Source organism: Mesitornis unicolor, unplaced genomic scaffold, assembly GCF_000695765.1.
Source record: "Mesitornis unicolor isolate BGI_N332 unplaced genomic scaffold, ASM69576v1 scaffold12827, whole genome shotgun sequence".
Lineage (NCBI taxonomy): Eukaryota > Metazoa > Chordata > Aves > Mesitornithiformes > Mesitornithidae > Mesitornis > Mesitornis unicolor.
The window spans coordinates 8,145-29,258 of NW_010197151.1; the positions used below are offsets into that span (position 1 = coordinate 8,145).

Here is a 21,114-nt window from a genome sequence, read left to right on the forward strand (position 1 = left end):
AGGACTATGTACCTGAGTGCCATAAAAAAGCTCATCAGATGGGATTATTTACCACTGGCAGCCCTTTTGAAAATCCAGTGTGAAATATTAAATCTATGGCTGCCTATGAACAGTAAAGGACATGTTTCAGTGCCATCCCAAGAAATTCTCAAGATCAAACAGAAGGAATTTAAATAAAGTAGAAGATGATTCATATAATAGCTAGCTTGGCCTTAATGAGTTGAAGTCTCCCTTGTCTGTGGACATTGCAGAAAGCAATCTGAAGGAGGGAAGGCTGGAAAACAGGTTATTTCTGAATCAGGGAGTTTTCTGGGTTACAGTGAGGGAGGGCTGTGCAGTGGAGCAGTCCCCACTCTACCGCTAGTGAGAGGTGCCAGGCTTCTCAGCCTACTTAGGGATACTTACGTTACCAGGGGTGAGTTTGTGAAGCAGCTGCTGGCTTGATGTCAGGAGAAAAGGAAGTAAGTAAGAGAAGGGAATAAAAGGAAATGAAGTAGGAAGTAAGATATCCTGAAAAGTGTATGCATTGTAGCCCTCTGAGGTGCTCTGAGTCAGGCACTAATAATGGAAGAGATACCAGAGAAACTGAAGTTTTGTACTGCAGCAATTCCTGGTCCCAAATCCATGAAGAGATGAATCTGAAGCCGAGACTTGCAGTTTGCTAAAGGATAGATGCAGAGCTTTCACCCTGGCTCTCATCCCAGTGTGAACCAGAGTCTACACTGTGAAATACTAGATTCAGAAAAACAGTAAGGAAACCTGGGGGCACATCTTCAGCTCCTGTCGATCAACCTTTCATCCAGACACTGTTCTACCACATTACCCTGTGAAATAAATGTGATATGAAAACGAGTCATCTTTGGCCATGTGCAAAAAGCTCATGAACAAAGCTGCTTCCATATCTTTTCACAGAGAAGGTAAGAGTTCATTTAAAGAAATTACTTCATAGCTAAAACCATACTGGGAGTGAAAAAGATCTACAGAGCTTTGTTTGCTTTTCCTATCAGTACTTGCTTTTCATCACCTGTATGTGTACAGAGAATACTGTAGAGAATACCAAACAGTTTGCAAATTGCTTGTTGCAACCCCAAATTCACTTAAGTCTGCACAAAGACAGATTTCCTTTTACCCTTTTTTTCTGCTGGTTCAGAATACATTTAATCAGAGGAAATATTTTACCCTTAATTTAATGTCTACCATGCTGAAAGAACACTTCTCTGTGTCTGTATACACAGTTAATCACTAAGAAGTTATCATCTGGCTACATGTGGTGTTCTCTACCTATCTACTAAATCAGAACTCTGAGTGTGCATTTATGACTCCCTCTGAAGGATTCTGGGGCTATGAAACACAACACTTCTATTATAGCAAAGCCTACAAGAAAGCTTCATATGGCTCAAGAAAAACAAATCAAGGCTGTCCCCCTCTACCACCTTACTATAGACAGTTTTACATTTTGCATCCCTCAGGGGATGCACTACACACTGAGTTTTGTTGCCTCTTGTGACCCTCTACTTGTTTTCTTTTAAGCAGGGAAGAAGAGCCCACCTGCTGAGGACAAAGTCGTGTTAACACATATGAAGATACTGAGTAATGAAGGAATTCAAAACCCAGGGTTAATCCAAGAGGCTTCAGCTGACACCGCCTGCACAGAAGAGTCCCGTCTCCCCAGCACCAGCCTCCCATCCGACTGCCAGGGAAATCCAAATGCAGCAGCTGCACTGGCAGATCCAGACTATGCAGATGCCCCAGCAAGCACAGACTATGTAGCCACGCTGCCTGACCTCAGCACCTTTGAGTCCAAGTGCCGACTTCACAGATTCTCCAAATTTGAATCTGAGGACTCAGGGGTTGAATTGCCGAGTGGGGCTAATTCTCCATCAACACCAACAGGTTCAGAGAAGAGCTTTGTGCTTCACAGCAGAGACTCATTTTGTGACTCGGGTGTGCTTAGCACCTCTTCTTCTCCAGAAATTGACCATCTGATAATGAGAACATGTAAAGAGCATGCCAGAAACGACAGCCACCAAGCTCCAGAGAGTGAAAAGCAAGCTGAGTACTACAATCAGGATGCAGATGCTGTGCAGGATCATACAGCTTCCCTTGAAGACTTCAGTGTCCCCCAGGAAGAAAGTCCCAATGACCATTTTGACCAAAGCAAAAGGCAGTCTCTGGAAAAGAAACCTACCTCAGAGATGGACCTTCCCAGGGAAAGCACTCTTCCCACCCCCACTCCCATAGAAGAGCCAAAGACAGTTGCTGACAATTTCCCAGAGAACTTTGGTAGCATGCAAGACCTTCAGATCCATGAACAGCAGCTGAAGAAGTACCCCACAAGTGACAGTCTGGATGAATACATGGATGAATGCTGTAGACTGAGTGAGGTAAGAAACACCTAAACTGAATATTATAGCTAGGCCCAGCCAAAGACTTCAGTCGGAGTTCAAGTCTTATCGTCTGTCACGAACTAGGACACATCTGAATGAGTTAGAAAATCTCCCCTGAAACCGTTGTAAGCAGCAAATTTACAGTTGATTCTTGAGAGCTCTTTTCATAGCAGTGAAATTCTGAAGTAATTCACATATATTGGGTCTGGGTAAAGATGACTAATGGCTCGTGGAGACTGGATGTTTTGAAAAACCCTAGATTAGAGGATGGACTTGATTCTGGTCTTAAAATTAAGATTATTAAGTTAGTCATTGTCCTCTGGTACATGGGACAGGAATCAGAACGTAGTTTCTTTTTGCAAGGTCTGGTTATTCCTGTTTCTGGGAACAGCTGGACTGCTGTTGGGCCACCAAAGTTTGGAAAGAACTTGTCTAAGGGGTAGCTCATTCCTGTCCAGGCCTGTCCTGTCCTGTCCTCTTGACCCAGCTCTCTCAATAATGAGTGAACAGAAAACCTAGTGCATAAATTCAAATCTTTGCTGGGCTGGTGATCCCCTTTTAACTCTCCAGCGCAGCTATGATGGAAACTCCTCTGTCCTGAGACTTGCTCAACTGTAAAGACATAATATTTTCAGCAGCTTGCTCTACTCATTCCTCCTTGCTGGGTACATCATGCGACTGACGGGAGAATAAAAAGCCCTTCTGTGCACTTTCTCCCATAGTGGATGCTGGGAAGTGCTCATTCACTGCAGTGCTTTGCCTGAAGCCTCATGCTGCTGACACACAAATCAGTGACAGAAAGCTCTAAAGGGTGAGCTGAGTTTTGATAGAGAGGCAGACCAAAAAGCTCCATAAGAAAAAGGAAAGGAGGAAGCAGGCTAGGTGAAGAGGGTCACACAGACACACCAGAAAAATCAAATGGTGCATAACAGGCATTTCTTTTTGGGATGTTCATTGTGGTATTAGTGATGAATTGGAACGGGAGATCCGTGGGAGGACGTCAAGTGACAAGTGGTGTGTGCTGTGCATATAATTTCACCATGACTTCTCTGCCTGGGCACTGAATCATCAAGTGATGGCCTTCCTCTCCAGCATACCAAATCCTCCTGAGCAGCAAGGAAGGTCAGAGATGGCCCATCTCTGTAAACGTTGCATATCAAGGCAGCACAAGCAACACACAATCCAATGGAGCAACCTCTTCCTCCCCAGAGCCCTCACACACAGCAGAAGACAAATGCCTATTTTGCATGGTTCCCAAACAGACAGTGACCTGGCCTTTTGGGAGAGTGTTCAAAAAAAGGACAGAAGCAGGAGAATGACTAAAAGAAGACTTTATAAAAAGTTACCTAAATTCACTGTTGCACTCTGAAGGGTTTGCACCCAGCTTGGTCTTGCCTGACAGCTCTGACTGCCCATGAAATTCTTTTAAATCCATTGTGAAATGGAGCCTCAGTTTCCTAAAGCAAAGCATTTAAATAAACAAGAGAATAAATTAGAAAGAAGCTGAAGAGGAAATGAAGCTCTTGGTGGCTTATCTCCCCTCCTTTTTAATATCCTCACTGGCTGAGTGCTAAAGCTCAGTGCCCGAGAGCACTTTTCTTTGTTTGTTTTTTGAGCTGTATAAATACAGCTGTGACCTAGATGCTGGGGAACTTTGCCCCTCTTCACAGAGCACCTCCAGGCTGCTGTATCTCAAAAGGAGCCCTCTTCAAACTGCCAGGATGCCAGGTAGCACCCAAGCTGACTTGGGCAAGAAACCCCCACGGCTGCTGCACAGTCCTGTGGCTGCTGCTGCGCTGTGTGTCTCAGAGCATAGGGACAGCCTCCTGCAGCTGCAGAGCCTTCTGCCCTCCCCAGACCTGAATAAGATTGACCTGTCCTCATTGTCGTACAACAGAGGCAGGACAGGGTGAGACCCACTCAGAAATGACATCCAGATGATCATCTGCCTGTACAGCTGACGGATGCATCTTGGTGCACCCCAGCTGAGGCTCTGCTCCAGGCTTACTCTGTGGTTTTCACATTTGCCTGTAACCTGTCTGAGATACAACATAGTACTTAGGCACCAATCTCTTGTCTGGGCTGGAACTCAGAGACTCAGATACCCTTGGATGTGCAATCAGTATTGTCTGAAAGACAGCAGACCAGTGCAGGGTATTCCCACTCTGCTTGGCAAAAAATATTGCACACTGAATTGTTCCATCAAATCAATTCCTACTGCATTAAATTTATGTTGATGGAGATGCAAGAGTGTTTACACTGGCTTATATTTATTGCCAGGCGAGAGCATTATTTAATTATAGCTGGCAGCAGCTTCCTCAGTTCTCTTGCTGTTTTTGGGAATACAACTTTCAAGTAACAGGAGAGCAGTTGAGTTTCCCCAGCCCAGCTGGCTGTGGCAATGCTGATGGCACTGTGCTTACCAGCACACCACAGCTGAGCAAGTCTCTGGCTGAGGATGTCCCTTGATGTCCTCCTGGCCTCCCTCTCTGCTGAGGCCACTTCCAAGAGAACAGGAAGGAAAATGCTGAAAAAGAGAGACTGGAAATGACCAAAGGTTTTGACCATTTGGATTCATTTGGTGAATGGCTTTGGCTGAAAATATACATCAAATAATTTCAGTCTGGCACTTCTTAAACAAAGGTTTCTGATCTTTTGTTTTGAACTGTTGTTATTTTGAAATTCGTCTACATTTAGAAAGATGAAAGAAAGTGGAAGCTGTCAAACAACAAGTGAAACAACTTTGAAGCCTAAATAAAAGCATTTCCTTTTAAGCCAAATTAAATGGTTGGGGTCAGTTTGAAGACACACAGCTTTTGATGCTTTTGCTTTGCAAACACTTCCTCACGATCCATTAAGTTTACATTTAAAGTCAGCCCATACCCCTGGAAGAAGAGAGAGGGTGGGAGCATTGTCATCATTAAATTAAAAACCTCCATTATTCACACAGTGCTAATTATCCTGGGCCCAAGCAGACAAAATACTTTCCTGCAGAGAGTGGTACAGTTCAGGCAAAGGATAGGGCAACTTGTGATGGTCAGCCCATAGCCCCTGCGTGCTGCTCAGAGGAAACCAGCAGCTATCAGTGAGCACAGCCCCTCCTGGACAGCAGGGTGGAGCCGTCAGAAATATACAGCACGATCCCTCTCTTTCCTGTTATTCAGAAGCCTTCTGGGGCTGTCAGCTTCCAGTGACAAATGCTTCCCAGGCAGCCTGTGGCATCACTAATCGGTTGCTCCAAGCCCATGATGGGAGGTTTGTAGTTACACTCCTACATGTACTGAAAACCTGTCTCCAAAACTTAGATGAGCACTCGCAAGGGCAGAGACCTCTTTTTAGTTACATGGGCATAAAGTCAGTGTACTGCACCTTAACTATGAAGGGTCAAAAACGCAATGGGAGCAACTCAGCATAGTATAGCTGAGAGCCTCAGATTCCTTTTCTTCCAGCTGAGGGTCTGGTTCAGCCTGATGTACCAAAGAGCAAATTATGGCACTTATTTATACATTATGTTGTTACTTTCCTAGTGCAGCTTTAACCATCTCATTCATAAACCATGTCTGTCTGATGCTCTGCATTTCCACCTTTAAAAAACAGAAGAGCTGGTTTTCCTTTTTCACAGGTTTCACCAACTCAAAAATGGGCACATGGCTTTTGTTCCAGTACTATTTGACAATCGCCATGTGGGGAATGGGAAAAATTTCATTCCCGTTAGGTGAATGTTTTCGGAATGTTCAAGTGGGAGGAGAGAGACTAGAAGAGACTCATCCTGTTTGCAGTTTTCCTATGGTTGTTCACCCTCCACTGCTAGCATAAAACTCTCACAATCGCTGAGAGGAAAATATTTAGACCAGAATGTGACAGAGCAGGTTCTACACTGCACTTGGCATGACCAGAAGATAGCAAGGGCTGGGTAGGTATTTCCAGTCTATGGAAAAGAAAGTCCTGGAAGGGTCCGTAGAGAGGCCCTCTCTGAGAAATTGTTTTGGGCAACCAGCTAAATTACACAAATTTTCTGTATTGAATGTGTACCATATCTGAGCAATCCTGATGCTAACAGGCCTTGTAGCAGGGCAAGCAGGTGACACATCCACCTTAAAACTTTTACCCTTGCAAGCTGACCATAGAGGTGGCTGGCCCCGCAGGGATGGGCAGGCACTGGAAGCTCTGCCTGATTTATCTTATGTTCATTTGTCCTTGCTGGGATCACTTTAATAAAATGCAAATTAATTTCCTATTGAATAGCCCAAACTACTTGCCCTGAGAAGCCTCTGAAGGGTGAAAAACCTCTGAATGTGAAACAGGGGCCACCAGCATATTAAGTTCAATGTTCAGTCTGGTTTAGGTCCTCTACAGAGGTAAATCCACCTTGCTCCAAGACCAGGAGCAACTGATCTACACCTTATCCATCTGATTTACTGGGGACCTTAATTTATTCTCTGAAATTGGAAGATCTCTCTACCTTTCGCTAAAAGCCACATTTTCTCCGTGCCTGCCCCAAACACACACTTGCTTTCAAGTGCCTTCAGCTCTAGACACAGAGCACTGGTAATCAGAGCCACCTTCTCTTCCCCTGCCCACTTGCCCTAAACCCTGTAGCCAGGAACATGAAGCAAAACCTTACAATATTAAGCACGGGACAAATATGGAACAAAAAGAGAGTCTCTAGCTGAAAGAGGTCACAGGCAAATGCTTCATGCTTTCTCCTCACTCCTGAAGTTACAGCCAAATGTTTTACTTTATCCTCTTTTCCAAGAGCTCCTCTGTCCCTGGTACTCTTCCCTTGTGTTTCTACAGCTACAGCTATAATGGGGCAGATTTGGCTGACTGTCTCCTTAGGGCAATACAGACATGCCATCAGACACTGCAACAGCAAACTGGCAAAAAGGGGAGTTGCTCAATGTGCAAAAAGAGGGTGCAGAGTGGCAGAAAGCCTATGTTTTCAAGGATAACAGTGTGAAAACATGACTGCTTATTTTGGGACAGCTCAAAACCTCCTGCTTTCACATATGTCAGTTATAGTGCTTTTTCTTCAAGCTTTTCCCAGCAGACAACACACAGGCTTTGTTCTCCCTGTGGGTCCTGGGGCTGTGCCCCTTCCCACTGCACAGACACTCTAAGGACTCGGTTTTATGACTGAGTAACCTTTGTCTTACCACTGCTTCTGCAGGCTTTGCCTGAGAGGAAAATAAAAATCATGAATGTGAATGACTGGTGGGCTTAGAGTCATTACAGTTTTTCATGATTTCATGTGACCTCTGTCCCAGCCTCAGACACAAAAGCATCTGGACATAATAATACCTGTTTATAAATAACATTGTATCATCATTTGTTTAAAAAGAAGTAAAACCTAATGTTGATTATTTTTGAACACACCATGAGCTTTCTGACATAATGAAAAGACAGGAAGAGTCCCAAGGCTGGCATTTCCCCAAAAATGTAGATTGTTATGGGAAAGGAGACAGAGTAAGCTTCCTGCTTTTGTAGAGGGAACTTATGAAGTAAGATAAACTTAGAGTGCCGCTTTTGTAAAGATCGAGGCTTATTTTACTTACTGATATCACATGCACATCGGCAGGCAGCGCCAAGGTGGAAGTGAGCCTCTGCATGTATTTGTTAGCAGCACATTCGGCAGAGCCCGCTCACGGTGGAGGAGAGGACACTTAGTGTGCATGGGGAAGTCCTGGGGCCAGAAACGGCGAGGTGCAGAGTAGGAGGCTGAGAAGTACTGCTGCCTTTCCTCTGCCACTGTGTGCCTCCAGCACTGCCCTTGGCTGAGCAGCAGTGAGATTCTGCAGGTCCTAGGTGTGGAGAGATCAGTGGTACACGATGTTCTGTCATAGCCTGACAGCAAGCTTGATCCTGCAGACTTTCTTCAGGCACTTCTTAATGACTGAGAAAGTAGCAGCAAGGACGTAAGCTGGGATCTGGTAAAGACCAGTGGAAAGATGTTCTTTCACTTTGGCAGCTGGGTTCAGGTACGTGTCCCTCTCACTGACACTCCAGTGATGAGGGTCTGAGTTCAGCTGTGCTGTAACAGTTACAGATTGCCAAAGGCAGACAAAACGTACCCTCAAGTTGGTCACAAAGCAGCAAGTCACCGCAACTTGCAGATACATACTTTTAGGTAGGAGCAAAGCTCAGACTCAGTACACGTAAGTGTGACTTGCACTGAGGACTTTGGGCTAAGTGAACCATACTAACCCCAGCCATTTATACCATACAGTCAAACTATATTTGTTTGTAAGGGTCCTGTGGCCAGCAAAAGATAAAAATTAGCCTGGGAGGTGTAACTAGAAACAGGCTGTCACAAGGTTTTCCTCTGCATCAGCCCGTGATCAGCCAGAAGAGTCCCTCTGATGGCACATCTTGCTAAGTAATCCAGAAGAGATCTACGAACAAGCAATGCTGTAGCTCAGATCTGGCTATAACCAAAGCCCCTTGCAAGAAGAAGCCTGAGTGTCTTTACCACTGCCCACATGATTGTAAGGAGTGTGCTGGGCTCCCACTGCTAATAAGGATTGCTCTGTTGTTGCTCTATGGTCAAGATGTGTTGTCATCGCAGGTGAACCAAGGTAACAGCAAAGTCCTGGGATCTGGTCTGGGATACCTGGAACACATTTGCCAACTGATTGAGAAGATTGGGCAGCTGCAGGAGCACAACCTGCGTCTCCAAAAGCAAGTGTGCAGCTTGCAGAAAGAGCAGAAGATGAGCCAGATAAAAGAGGTAAGCAGACACCATAGTATCTTCCATTAAATTATACACTCAAGGCCCAGATGAGAAGTTTCAAGTTTGTGTGAGGGAAGATACTAATTTACTTGACCCTACACCTACCTGGGCTGGATGCTCTGGTCTTCAGGGAGTCCTCATCCACCACACTGGGCTCAGCTTCCCTTAGGGTGGGATTGGGTTTCTGTTCTTGTTCAGTTTTGCTTTCCAGATGTGCTTGCTTCTGCTGAGTTAAAAAGCATCCCTTTCACCTCATGCAATGGCCAGCACAAAGTCAGTAGCTTTTACTTCTCTACAATTGAAAACTTCCCAAGAACACATCTTGCCCTGTCAATGCTATTGAAACAAAACGTTTCCATGGACCTCCTTAGTAACTGTGTTTTGAATTAACAGCTCTTTCTTTTCCTGCTGGTTTCAAACTGTCAAAATCCCAGAATCTCCCACAGAACAGACACAAGGGGAAATTGAAGCAGTGGTACCACTACACAAGTCAACGCTCTTTTTCCCTGCCTCTGCTTCTGAGCTGCCAAATGAAGAATCTCTGACATGAAACATCACAGTGTTCCCATTTGTCTTTTTTATCAGCCAGAGATAGCTGGGGAATTTAACTGAAATTTGCAAATCATTTCAGCATCCTCCTAAGCAGCATTTTTTAGCCTCTGCATATTTTGTTCAGCTCTAACCCACCTCTGCTTCTCATTTCTTTTTCTTTGGCCTCCCTCCCTGTCTGTTTATTTTATCAGTCCCCAAAGGAACAGAAGGGGTCTGTGACACTCAGCTGCTTCTTCCCAGCCATGCTGTGGCCAGTCTTTTATTCTCCGACGGCATCATTCCTCCCCCAGTGCTGTCCTCCCACCTGCTGGGACTGAGTCTGCAGTAGGTGACTGACTCCTCCTCAGAGCCAAAGCCAAGTTGTGAGTCAGGTTGCAGAGCAGTGTAGTCCGTCATTTCCCTGTACCCATCTCTCACACTCAGAGGAATGCAGCCTCCTACATGGAGCCTGGGAATTGTTAACACATTTCCTGAAGCTTTATGACTGTGAGTCATTGCTCAGAGTAACTCTTCCAAGCTGCAAAATCAGGGTCAAATCTTCATCTGGTGTATGTGCCCCCTCCTCTCCAACCCCCCCTGAAAGGAAAGGCACCATACTTTCATTTAAATATTTGAAACTTTGATCTTTGTGGTATTTTCCAAGATCTCTCAGCAGTGCCTTCTCATTTGTCCCATACTGTTCAGTGGGGAATTGGGCCCCTATGTTACATTCAGCACTTGCAATATGCTCTACAAAACTGGGTGCTCTCTCTTGAGTGTCAGTGTGGTGCTTGCATCTCCTATGTCTGAGCAGCTCTCTGTCATTTTCCTCTTCAGAGTCACAGCCCCTCTGTGTAGAAGGGGGTATGCTACTACCCCTATTTGCCACAAGATGTGGAGGTTGCTGTCCACGTTGCATTTTGGAGGGCATCCTAAGGCCACTTGCCAAACCATGTTCACTCTCCATGCAGACTACGAGCGTGGAAAGGTTTCCATGCCCCAGACATGGCTAGAGACAACACAAATCCCAGAGCAGAGATGGGTTAGTGAGGTATTAGAAGCTGTTTGTGAGGATGGTAAATGACCAGTGCTCCTGATGCTGTTCTTGAGAGCTGTACAGACATCACCAGAGACTGATAACATTTCAGTCCTGGGACACAAAGGGAACACGGTTATTCCACATCCTTTGCTTTACAGCACAGCAGACCCAGTCAGGGTCTTTAATGCCCTGGGCCAAAAGTAGCATCTTTCATCAGATTTTTGAAGTCCACCCCAAGATGTAGATACTGCAAAGTGCCATGCTACTGTGGCAACACACCAGATGAGTTGTGTTAAAACTGTCAATTGCTTAGGGGTCTCCAGAGGTGCTAAACTGGTGTTTGCCTGTCCTGGTTTCAACACCAATAGAGTTTGGTTCCCTTTCCACTTCAGCCGGATAAAGCTCTCCTTGCTTCCTGCCCTACTAAACTCTTGTGCAACATGGTTGTGCAGGGTTGAAAATCTCCACTTCCCACCACATCAGCTACAGCAGAAGTAGAACATCTGAAGTGCCACATGCATGTTAACCAGCCAGATTCACTGCAAGCAATCCATGGCATCTCATCAATAAAAATACATGATACTATTGTCTGTTCACTCTCCAAAACAAATAGTATTATCTCAAAATGCGAATCACTGTTAGAATGGATCTGTTTGTTTATAAAAATGCCTTAGCTGAGAAGCTCTGTGTTTAGAAACTTGTATTCAATTTCTTCTGGGAAACAAAACCAAAAGATGCTGAGTATCAGGCAGTTTAGGTTAAACACCAATGAACTCATGAAAAATCTACATTACCAACTTCAGGCTTCTCAGCGTTTTAGAGAATTAAATAATCTGTCTGGGTTCTGATGGGTCTCAGGATAAGGCTGTGCATCCCTGAGCTGGAATGATTGCAATTTATCAGTACCACTGCACTGCCTGGTTACCTTGGGCTGTTGCAGCCTGAGAGTCTGCATACTTTCTTCTTGTCTGGTGTAGGAGTACTTTCTGCAGCATTGCTGCTGTGGAGCTGCCAGTGTCTTCCTCAACTCGTACCAAGATGTGAAGACGTTTTTTGCTGGAAGGAGCAGACCTCATAGCCTCTTGGTTCAGACTGGAAACCCTTCTGATCTTTCCATCATCCCAGAAATAGGAGTGAACACTGAAAAGCTGAGCAGCTGCAATGGTGAGTTCAAATACCTCCAACCTGCCCTCTTGCCTCCCACCAGTCATGTGAAACAATCTTATTTGCAGCGTCCTTTCCCCTAGGAAAAACAAATAGGAGCAGAGCAAGGTGTTAGTGGAACTATACTTTAGCTGGAAAGGTGCTTTGAAATGCCTCTATGTGTTTTAAAATGCTTTCTCTACACATAGGATTTTAACACTTCTTCACATGTGAAGCAGGACTTCTCTGCAGCTCTGCAGCTGTGGCTACAAAAATTAGGACAAATGCATTATAAAATGCGTCTCTCTTTTGGAAACTTATCATGCCTGTATGGGTCCATTAGTGAAGCCCCTCTGTGTGGCTTTAAAATCCCCTTAGCCAAGGTAGGATTTGATGTAAGGTGGAAAGCCTTATGCCTGTTATTAGTTCATCTGCCCTCTCAAGCAGGCACAGAATACATTCCTGGAGGATGACTTATTCTATAGACCAAGTGGAAATAAGCCCCAGCTGCAAAGCTTGGATCCAGAGACCAACTTTTCCAAAAGGCTGAGAAAGACTGGGCTCAGCCTACTGATGATGAAGCCAGCTGAAAAGTCTGGATCCAATGTTAGATATGAACTAGCCCAAAAAGCGAGACAAATTAGTTTATTTCAAACCTTGGACTTCAGCCTGCCTCTAATACCTGGTGAAATGCAGAACACCAACACACCTCGTAGCAGGGCAGAGTCAGGGTGTAAACGGCCTTTGGGATCTCTAGTGCTGAGGCTCAGAAATGCTCTCTCCTGGCAGTTTCAGAGCAGGCCTGAAAAGAGAATAAGACCATGAGGAAGACATTAGAAAGTCTGTCGTGGTTTGACATTTTATTGGAGCATTTACCTTCTTTCCACTGAAGTGTGACATGAAAACACATGGGGTCTCATCCCATCTGGAGTTGCAGCTTTCTGGCAGCACTGCCCAGAGGCCATCCTAGCAGGACACTGCTGAGAAATGTGAGCAAGTCCTTGTGTTTCATTGCAGGAAGAGAGAGATACCCGGATTCAGGAAACAGCCAGCCAATGATGGTGGGGCTGAGGAAGTCATTAAATAATAGGAACAAAGAGAATGAGTTCAGAGAAGCTGGTAGCATGGCTGAGGGACAGGCTTTTCCGTCCAAGGACCCTGCAGTAAGAAAGGTGAGTGATAAGCTTGGAGCCAGGCCCCAGGTGAGAGCTGTGGGAGAAGCAGGGAGAAGTTCTGCTCAGGCAGAGCAGAGTGGGGTGTGGGGAGGACAAGCCAACCCTGCCTGCTGCTGAACAGCACTGGGGCAGACAGGGTGCTCTGTGCCTCTCTGCTCCCAGCCTTAAATGAAAACAAGGGCTACATCCATATGCCAAGAAAGGCACAGAGCACTGCAAAGAGCAGCATGGGCTTTAGCCCTCTCCAATTCCAGATAACTTGATGCGTGAACACTGTCATAAATATCTTCACTACTGCCGCTAGCGAGACTAAACCAAGCGCACATTCATTATTACATATAAAAATTTTAGTGAGACAATCCTTGGCTGGAAATGCTTAGTACCAGGCTGGCAGCATATCAGTGTAATTAGTTCCAGTCCCCAAAGCGTGTTTCAGGGAAACTGTGTCGCTGAAGTCCAAGGGAGCTGGGAGGAATGCTTTTCCTCTCCCTTTCTTTCCCATTGTTTGTGGCTGCCTCAGCACTTTCAGGTTCCGGTCGGGATCAGGAGTGCTGAAATGCCAGGACAGAGTCTCTAATCAGAGTATTCCCAGCCCAACAGGAAAGAGGAAGGAGTAGGTCTCTCACGAGAAAGACCTTCTCATGAAATTTCCACCCCAAAGTTGCAAATCAGTTGCAAACATTTCAATGAACTTCAGAAACCCAATTAAGGCTCAATCCCGAAAGGTGCTCTGTGCTCTGGCTTGTGTCCTGCAAAGTTCTGGAGTGTGAGCATTATTTTAAGCACATGGGAAGCCCTGATCACTTCACAGGACCGCAGCATCAAGGTCCACACTCTTTATGCTTTCTTGTTACACCACACCTTAGCATTGTCATTTAGTATTGCATTTTGTACCGTGAGCATGAAACGCCCCATTTCCTTCTACAGTGCAGGTACTGTATGGGAATCCTGCCACATTGGTCCTTGCACTACTAGATGCTATACACATGAACTGGCAGTCTAAATACAAGAGATGCAAGAAGTGGAGGAGAAAAGAAAGGATTATCACTCATGTGAGGGACTGAATCCTAAAGAGATAAAGGACTTGATCAAGGCTATGGGTGGACTCCAGGGTAGAGCTTAGAACAGAGCCCAGTCCGCTCCCAACACTGTAAGATGGTCTCACTGTGTCATTACTTATCAATTTATTTGCCTTTTCTTTTTAGGGCCTGGATGTCAACAAGAACATCTCGGTATGTACTGCCTTTGGAGACTAAATTTAACTTGTACCTGCCACTGTCATGGACCAAGCCCCTGTAATGCATGGCATTATACATGAACAAAAGAGGCTCACTGATCCCCCAGAGTTTACTATCAAAGTAACAGCCACACGTGCATTATGACTTACTGCATTTGGTCCGTTGTTCTCCCCCTCCAGCAATGCAGACAACAGCTAGCCTCCAGGAACAGGCAACTGCTCAGGCTGTCTGTGCTATTAACAGTGCTCACTTTCCTGGGTCCCGGGACAACATCAGCACAACGAGGGACTAACTGCTCAGGCTTTCGAAACCCTTCCATAGCACACATTAATCCTAGTAGTAAACACAAAGGTTTGATATTTCCATGAGTAAACATTCTCACTTACGGGCAATTAACTTGATAGCACAGAAACCAGTGTTGCAGTTTCCAGCTGAGCCCGTGACCTCATCTGAAGTTTTGAACTGAAAACTTAGCAGAGCCCCAGGAATAATTACTGCAATAGACTCTGGACTGGTATGTGCGGCTCGGCAGCCGCCAGGTTGTGGTCCCAATGTGGCCACAGCTTACTGAGCGATGGCTCTGCTGGTGGCACAGTGGGAAGGGACCTCCAGACAGGACAGAACAATGCCCCAAAGGTGACAATGGTTTGAGAAGTTCACAGAAATGGGATTCCTTTCACCCCATTAGGACTAGTTCTGGGGCGTGATCTTTTTTTGTTCTGTTCCCAAGGTTTTCCAGCCATTACTTTAGGAAATTTAAAACAATAAAATTTTCTGAAGTGTGGCTCCTTTTCAGTTCATGAGTCCAGATGAGCTCAGCCCAGAGAGAACAAACATTAGGGAGGGCCTCATGAGACTCCCTGACCTCCTGATAATCTCTATTAGCATTTCAAATGTAAGTACCCAATAGCTGTGGCTTGTGGACGTGACAGGGAAACAAAGGCTTGATCTCTTCTAATTCATGGTCCGCAAAAGTCACCACCTTGAAAAGGGCTGATACCAACGCACCTGGCCAAATAGAAAAGAGAAGGGAGTCAAGCTGCTTTTTTGGGTTGTTTTTGTTGTAAAGGATTCCCCCCGGGTGCATGTGAGTAGGTAGGAAACCAAACTGATCCTTTCCTTTAGTACAGTATAACAATAAGGTAAACCAAAACGTGCCTTTAGGCAGCTACTCAGCACTCACCAGAGAAGTTCCCTCACACTCAGAAACCTTAAGTCAGAAAGAACAGCAGAGTCCTAGACACGGAAGGGTTACCAACCAAAATACAAAACCGGATGGTGTTACTGACAGTTGATCCATCCTGTGTCATTGTGTCCTCTACAGGTACAAACTGGTCACTGGGCATGATAGCAGGGTGTTAAAAATTCTTTTGTGAGACCTGACTCTGTCCCAAATAAAGAAGCTCCCCTCTTCCTACCACCCTGGAGCACACCAAAGTATCATATGTTGGCCAGATAAGGTCTGCCAGCAGCTAGCCTCTCGTCCTTCAAGTTGTGGTTTCTTTTTCGCTCCGTAGGGTGAGAGCCATGCTTTGGGAAGAATGAAAGATCTTATGAGGAAAACATGGCTGAGAAACCAGAACAAGCTGGGACTGTCCTCTGCTGCTCTGAAGAGGTCTTGCCCACAGTTGTACAGGTAAGGCAGGGAGATTTTCAATTTGTGTTTGGAGACTTACCTCTGGTTGTTGCTAGCTGGAGAAGACCCCTCCTTACCATCTCTCCATGGCGTGTGGTCGTCCTGGCCAGCACAGCCATTTGCTTCCTTAGTACCCAGGTGCTCCAAGATCCCAACTGGATGTTACCTGTGTGAGAATGATGGAAACATTAGGGTCTCTAAAAGAAGGTGCTTATCCCCAGCAAGGCAAGGTGATGTTGACAATTAGCCAGAGCCATTCTATAGCCTAAATATTTGTCTATTTGCTCCTTCCTAAGCATTACAGTCAAAGTTAATGCTCTCCTCTATCTATCTTCACACCTTTCATCCAGTGGAACAGTAACCCATACCTCATCTGATGGGTGATGGGATGGGACGGTCAGGATCAGCTGGAAAGCTTCCTGTCAGAGGAAGGGGAGATGAAGTTTGCTGAGCATGTGGTCATGGGTGGGACCTGCTTATTGCTGTAGATGAACATTTTGGTCAAGCATGAGGTCTCATTTCTGTTAAAAGATCCGTGTTGGTCCCCTGGGCAAGTTTGTCCACCAGGCTAGTTATATGCTGACCTCTGAGCTATACTGTGTGGTGCATGCCTATCTGAGGTGATAGTGCTGCCAGCTACCCTTACACAGATATTCCCTGTGCACTTGCCAAGTCCTCCCAGCTGGTGTGGTGAATTTGGGGAGGGTGTGTGTATATAATCAGGTAACAGGAAAAGCCTGGCTATGTTACTCACCAAAGCAGGACCATTACATGGAACTGTAAACCTCTCTGTGTTTTTTCAGCTGAGGTCTCAGTAACCTTGAGCAGAACAGCTCAAATGTGCTTAAGCCCTCCTCAGGTTTTAGAGGGGGTGATGGTGGGGAAACAGCAATTGTTTAAGCACTCAGAAATGTCCCATTGTTCCTCTTAGACAGCCTGTACCTACCTTACAAAATGCATAAGGGAACTGGGAATCTGGTAGTTACAGCTGGAAAAAAAACCCCTCTGTAGTTCATGGAGTGATTTTTCCAGCTGGGAAAAGCTTGGTTGGGGCCCAAGCACACATAACAGGCGAGCTTCCTCCTATTGTTTCAGAAACTGAAAGAAACACAAAGCAGAAAGAGATCAAACAGTTCCATCTAAAATAGATGGTGAACCATCTGGGGAAAAAATACAAACTCTTGTGAACCTTCCCTCTAAACCTGAATAGAACCAGGACTTTACTTGGGCTTCAGAAAAATCCTGTCTCTGTAACCTCCTGCTTGGCCCTTTCTCTGCAGCACTGAGGACACTGCCAGTGCTCCCTGGGTGAGAATTGCAGGCTGGGTCCTCAGCTGGCAAATCGATGTACTTCCAGAGAAGGGCCAGCCCTATAGCTCCTGACAGAAGTAGCTTTGGCTACTTTCACATGTGTACTGGACAACTACTTCTGTCATGAGAATGCTGTACAAGAAGATGCCAGATGGACTATTTTTTACCTGGCTGTAACTGGCTAGCCCTAGAGATCTTGTATGCTGATTTTTCCAGGCTGCTCTCTGTAGCTGATGAATGGCATTCTCTTTTCTTTCACTGACTTTCTTCTTCCATATATCTACATAAAACCCTTGCCTCTACTCATGCCTCTTATCTCCCTTCATTTCCTCTTCTGCTTCCTAGGTCTTATTTCCCAGCCCTATCTGTATTTGCTCTTGCTCTTTTTACCTCACATCCTGCAATAGCAGTGCACTGACACTGGGCTTTTCACTGGTGCCTGGAAAAGCTGAGCACCTTGCTCCTATGGCATTTTGGATATGAAGTTGCCCTCAGCCTCCTCTGAAATAAAAAGGTAGGCTTAGTGGATCAGAAAGCCAGGCCCTTCCTACAGCAGCACCAGAATGGTAAAGCAAGAAAGTCTCACTTGTCTGCAGCTCTTGGCAAAGCAAATGTTGAAGAGCTAATACTCTCAGCATTCAAAGCCACTGTCTTTGTTATAATTTATGAAATGTGTTTGTCCTGGCTCCTGGTCCTGTTTGTACATGCATATGAAACTGGCTGACTTTTGCTTACCCAAGTTTCATTGAGCTCAGTGACATCTCCAAAGGTCTTGAACTGGAGCAGGTTGGAGTCTGGTGCCCTGTATTAACATATGGCTCTGAAGGAAGCAGATAGTTGTTCCTTTTAACACCCAGTCCCACTTGAGTCATTTGGGCAATTAGGGAAAGTCTCTTTGTTTTTGTAACTAGGTCAAAGCAAATCCCCTTTCATACTCCCACTCTAGGTGTGATGAATGATCTGCTCCAGGGCAGTTGTTTTGTTTTTCTTTTTCTGATTATTTTTTTTTTCAAAACATGCACAAAAGAATTCTCATAGTAGAGAGAAAACTTGGTTCTTCCAGTGGGATAGAGGGGGGCCTGCCAAGGTAAACATACTGGCACAAAACTGTGGTTTTTCATACATTGTTCTAAACAGGCTCAGGTTTTCATTTCATTTTCTTTTCCCTGCTAGTATGTTTACTCCCACAGAGCAATGCTTATTTTGTGCCAAGGGCCAGAATAGGCTGATGAATGACTCAATCATGGTGTTATAAACTTAAGCAGCACATGAACGTGGATCTGACCTGTGGCAGGAAAAGTAGCTTTCTTCCCCAAATCACTGCAGAATGATCCCTTCACAAAAAGCAAGGAACTTACTTCCAGCTCAAATGACCTCCAAGAAAAGAACTGTTTGCCTTTCCACCATGACTAGTTTTAGTGACAGAAAACTGTTCTCAAATAATGACAGTGGAACATCATACAGTCAAATGCTTGCCCTTGTTAAAGTTTGATGCTGCTTTGAATAGTAAGGAGAGAATCCAGCCTGACCTACGACAGCTGGGTTACAAGCTCTGCAGAAGCCTGTCTTGATCAATTTATTGCCTGTACATTGCCACTCCATCTGACATCATAAAATGTGTGAATGTATAAAATGTGCAAATGTCTCTGGCTAGAATGGTGTTACAATCCCCAAAAATCCAGGGTCAAGGAGGAATATATTAGCACTTTCATATAATTTTTCCTTACTTTCCCTCCCTCCCTTTGAGGACAAACGGACAAGACAAACAGTCTCCCACTCCTTGCCATGGCTACTGCTGGGAACCAGACTGGCCCAGCAGTTGTTCCAGCTCTGGCAGATACAGAGGCAGCCATCTCGGTGAAAGAAATTGTGCTCAAGAGCTTTTCTGATGCTATCCCAACCCCTTTCCAGGGCAGGATCTAATCTGGGAAGCTTTGGGCAATCCCGGCCTGGTATTCCCTGGGCAGACACACACCCACCCATGTATCTATGAGAGCTGCGGCTCTAATGCAGCTGTGTGGGAATGAGCTAACCTCAAATTAGGGTTTCTTTCACAGTAAGGATGCTAGTTTCAGTTTGACGGCTACCAAAAGCTTGCTGCTCTATGATGACTACTTTGTGGTTGGGGTGAAGTAAGTTAGGAAGGACAGTACAGTTCTAACATTACAAAAACCTATCTTCAATATTGTATAACAAAAGCTGAAAAGGGCCCCACAGCCTCAGACCCAGGTCTGAACGCTGCTCTCCGAGTGGGAATTTACTATCAAAGGAGGTCTCTGCAATCAGGTTTGAGAAGCAGCCAAAGAATTAAAGAATAACACCAGGGCAGAAGTTTGACCATTCCATTGTAAAAGAATTGAGCTGAACAAAACAAAAAATTGTGCTACATTTAGATTAAAAAGAAAACAAATTAGCAGCTGGCAAATTAAAGAATCTGCACCAAATCAATCAGGGCTTTGAGTTGAAAAATTTTTCAAATCAAAGATTTTAAGTAAATGGCTATTATTATTTGAAATAAATAGCCAGTATAGCTTTTTGTATTCTTTAAATAGCTTTGAAATATTGCATTTAAAAACCCCCAAACTACAGCTTTTCTCTCTTAAACAGCAGCTATTTAAAAAAAGAAAAAGAAAAAAGAAAGAAAGTGTTTGAAAGATTAGTCTTTCATAAGTCCTGGAGGCCTGAGCTAACTAAACCATTACAACCAAACAGGATGCATTACACTGATTTCAATTGTACGTAATAAATAACAAACAAAAAAATTAAGCTGGAGCCTATCCACAGCAGTTAGCATAATGGTGTTCTTCAGAACGTCTCATTTTTTACTACTTCAGGCCAGAATTTTTAACTTTCCTGTGACATTCACTCACCAATCTCTCCCTTTCACTTCCAGCTAGGTAGAAAATACCTGTCGCTCTAAACAAAACAATGTTTGTGTCCAGCCATTACATTATGACTCCATGCCAAGTGCTTTATTTTGTAGTTTTGGGGTTTTTTTTTGATGTCACCACAAATATTTGAACAAGCGTCTGTTTTGGAATTTCAGACTGGAGAGGGGGAAGCTGCTTTGGGTGCAGCTTGGATGTTGGGTACATATGCACAGCATATTAATGCTAAAAACGCAGCCATGCATTCTGACCGCTGTCAACTTTAATTGTATTTTTCCATTTGTTAAGGCCAGATATTATGTCTTCAGAGCTGAGGAAAACTGAGAGGAACTCCATGATTGTTCTGGGGCAAAATACAAAGAATGAAAACATATGGCCTTTTTGATAACCCAGGACAAATGGAACAAGGTAAAGTAAGTAAAGCAGCATGTGTTTCTTTGTGGGTTGGGGTTTGGGGTTTTTTTTTGCCTTTACTCAGCACAGGAATGTGACAGTCCTGTTCCTTCATCCAGACACGCTCCAACATGCAAAGACAGGAACAGGTCAGATTTTTGAAGGTCGAATTATATGGATTTATGCCAGCTGAGGACTGGCCCATATACCTTCATTTTAATAGTCCTCTATTAAAAAAAAAAAAAAAGCAACAAAACAACACAATTTAAAGGCATCTGTAGTCATATAGGCTACATCATGCAGCCTTTTTACAAGAAGTACAGCAGCAAATTAGTTTATCTGCAGTCAAAAGACTCTCAAATAATAAGCCAATCAGATCTCTTGGGAAAGAGACAATCTGCTCATAATCATGACTAAGAGAGAACCAGGCTCAGCCTCATCCTCCACCTTCCCAACTCAGCCCATAGGTTAATTGCAGAGAATCCCTTTCTAATATCTCACATTCACTGCATGTTTCTGTTTCAGAAAGGTGAAGTGGGAACACCAAAGGACGCAAAACTGAGAACCGCGGTGCTACTCTGTGCAACCTGCACCCTACAGTTGTCAACAGAGCAACTCCGATTTGCGCACTGGAAGGGAAAGA

At 44.7% G+C, this 21,114-nt stretch overlaps 1 protein-coding gene across 1 annotated transcript; it reads left to right on the plus strand.

Moving 5' to 3' along the window:
• Positions 1-865: 865 nt before the first annotated feature.
• On the plus strand, positions 866-15,879 carry LOC104543980 (the record flags this gene model as incomplete). Its single annotated transcript, XM_010188714.1, has 7 exons — positions 866-917; positions 1,534-2,384; positions 8,953-9,114; positions 11,665-11,851; positions 12,848-13,002; positions 14,211-14,237; positions 15,761-15,879. Coding segments are annotated over exons 1-7 (1,553 nt in total), but the record flags the coding sequence as incomplete, so codon positions are not given.
• Between the last annotated feature and the right edge of the window lie 5,235 nt (positions 15,880-21,114).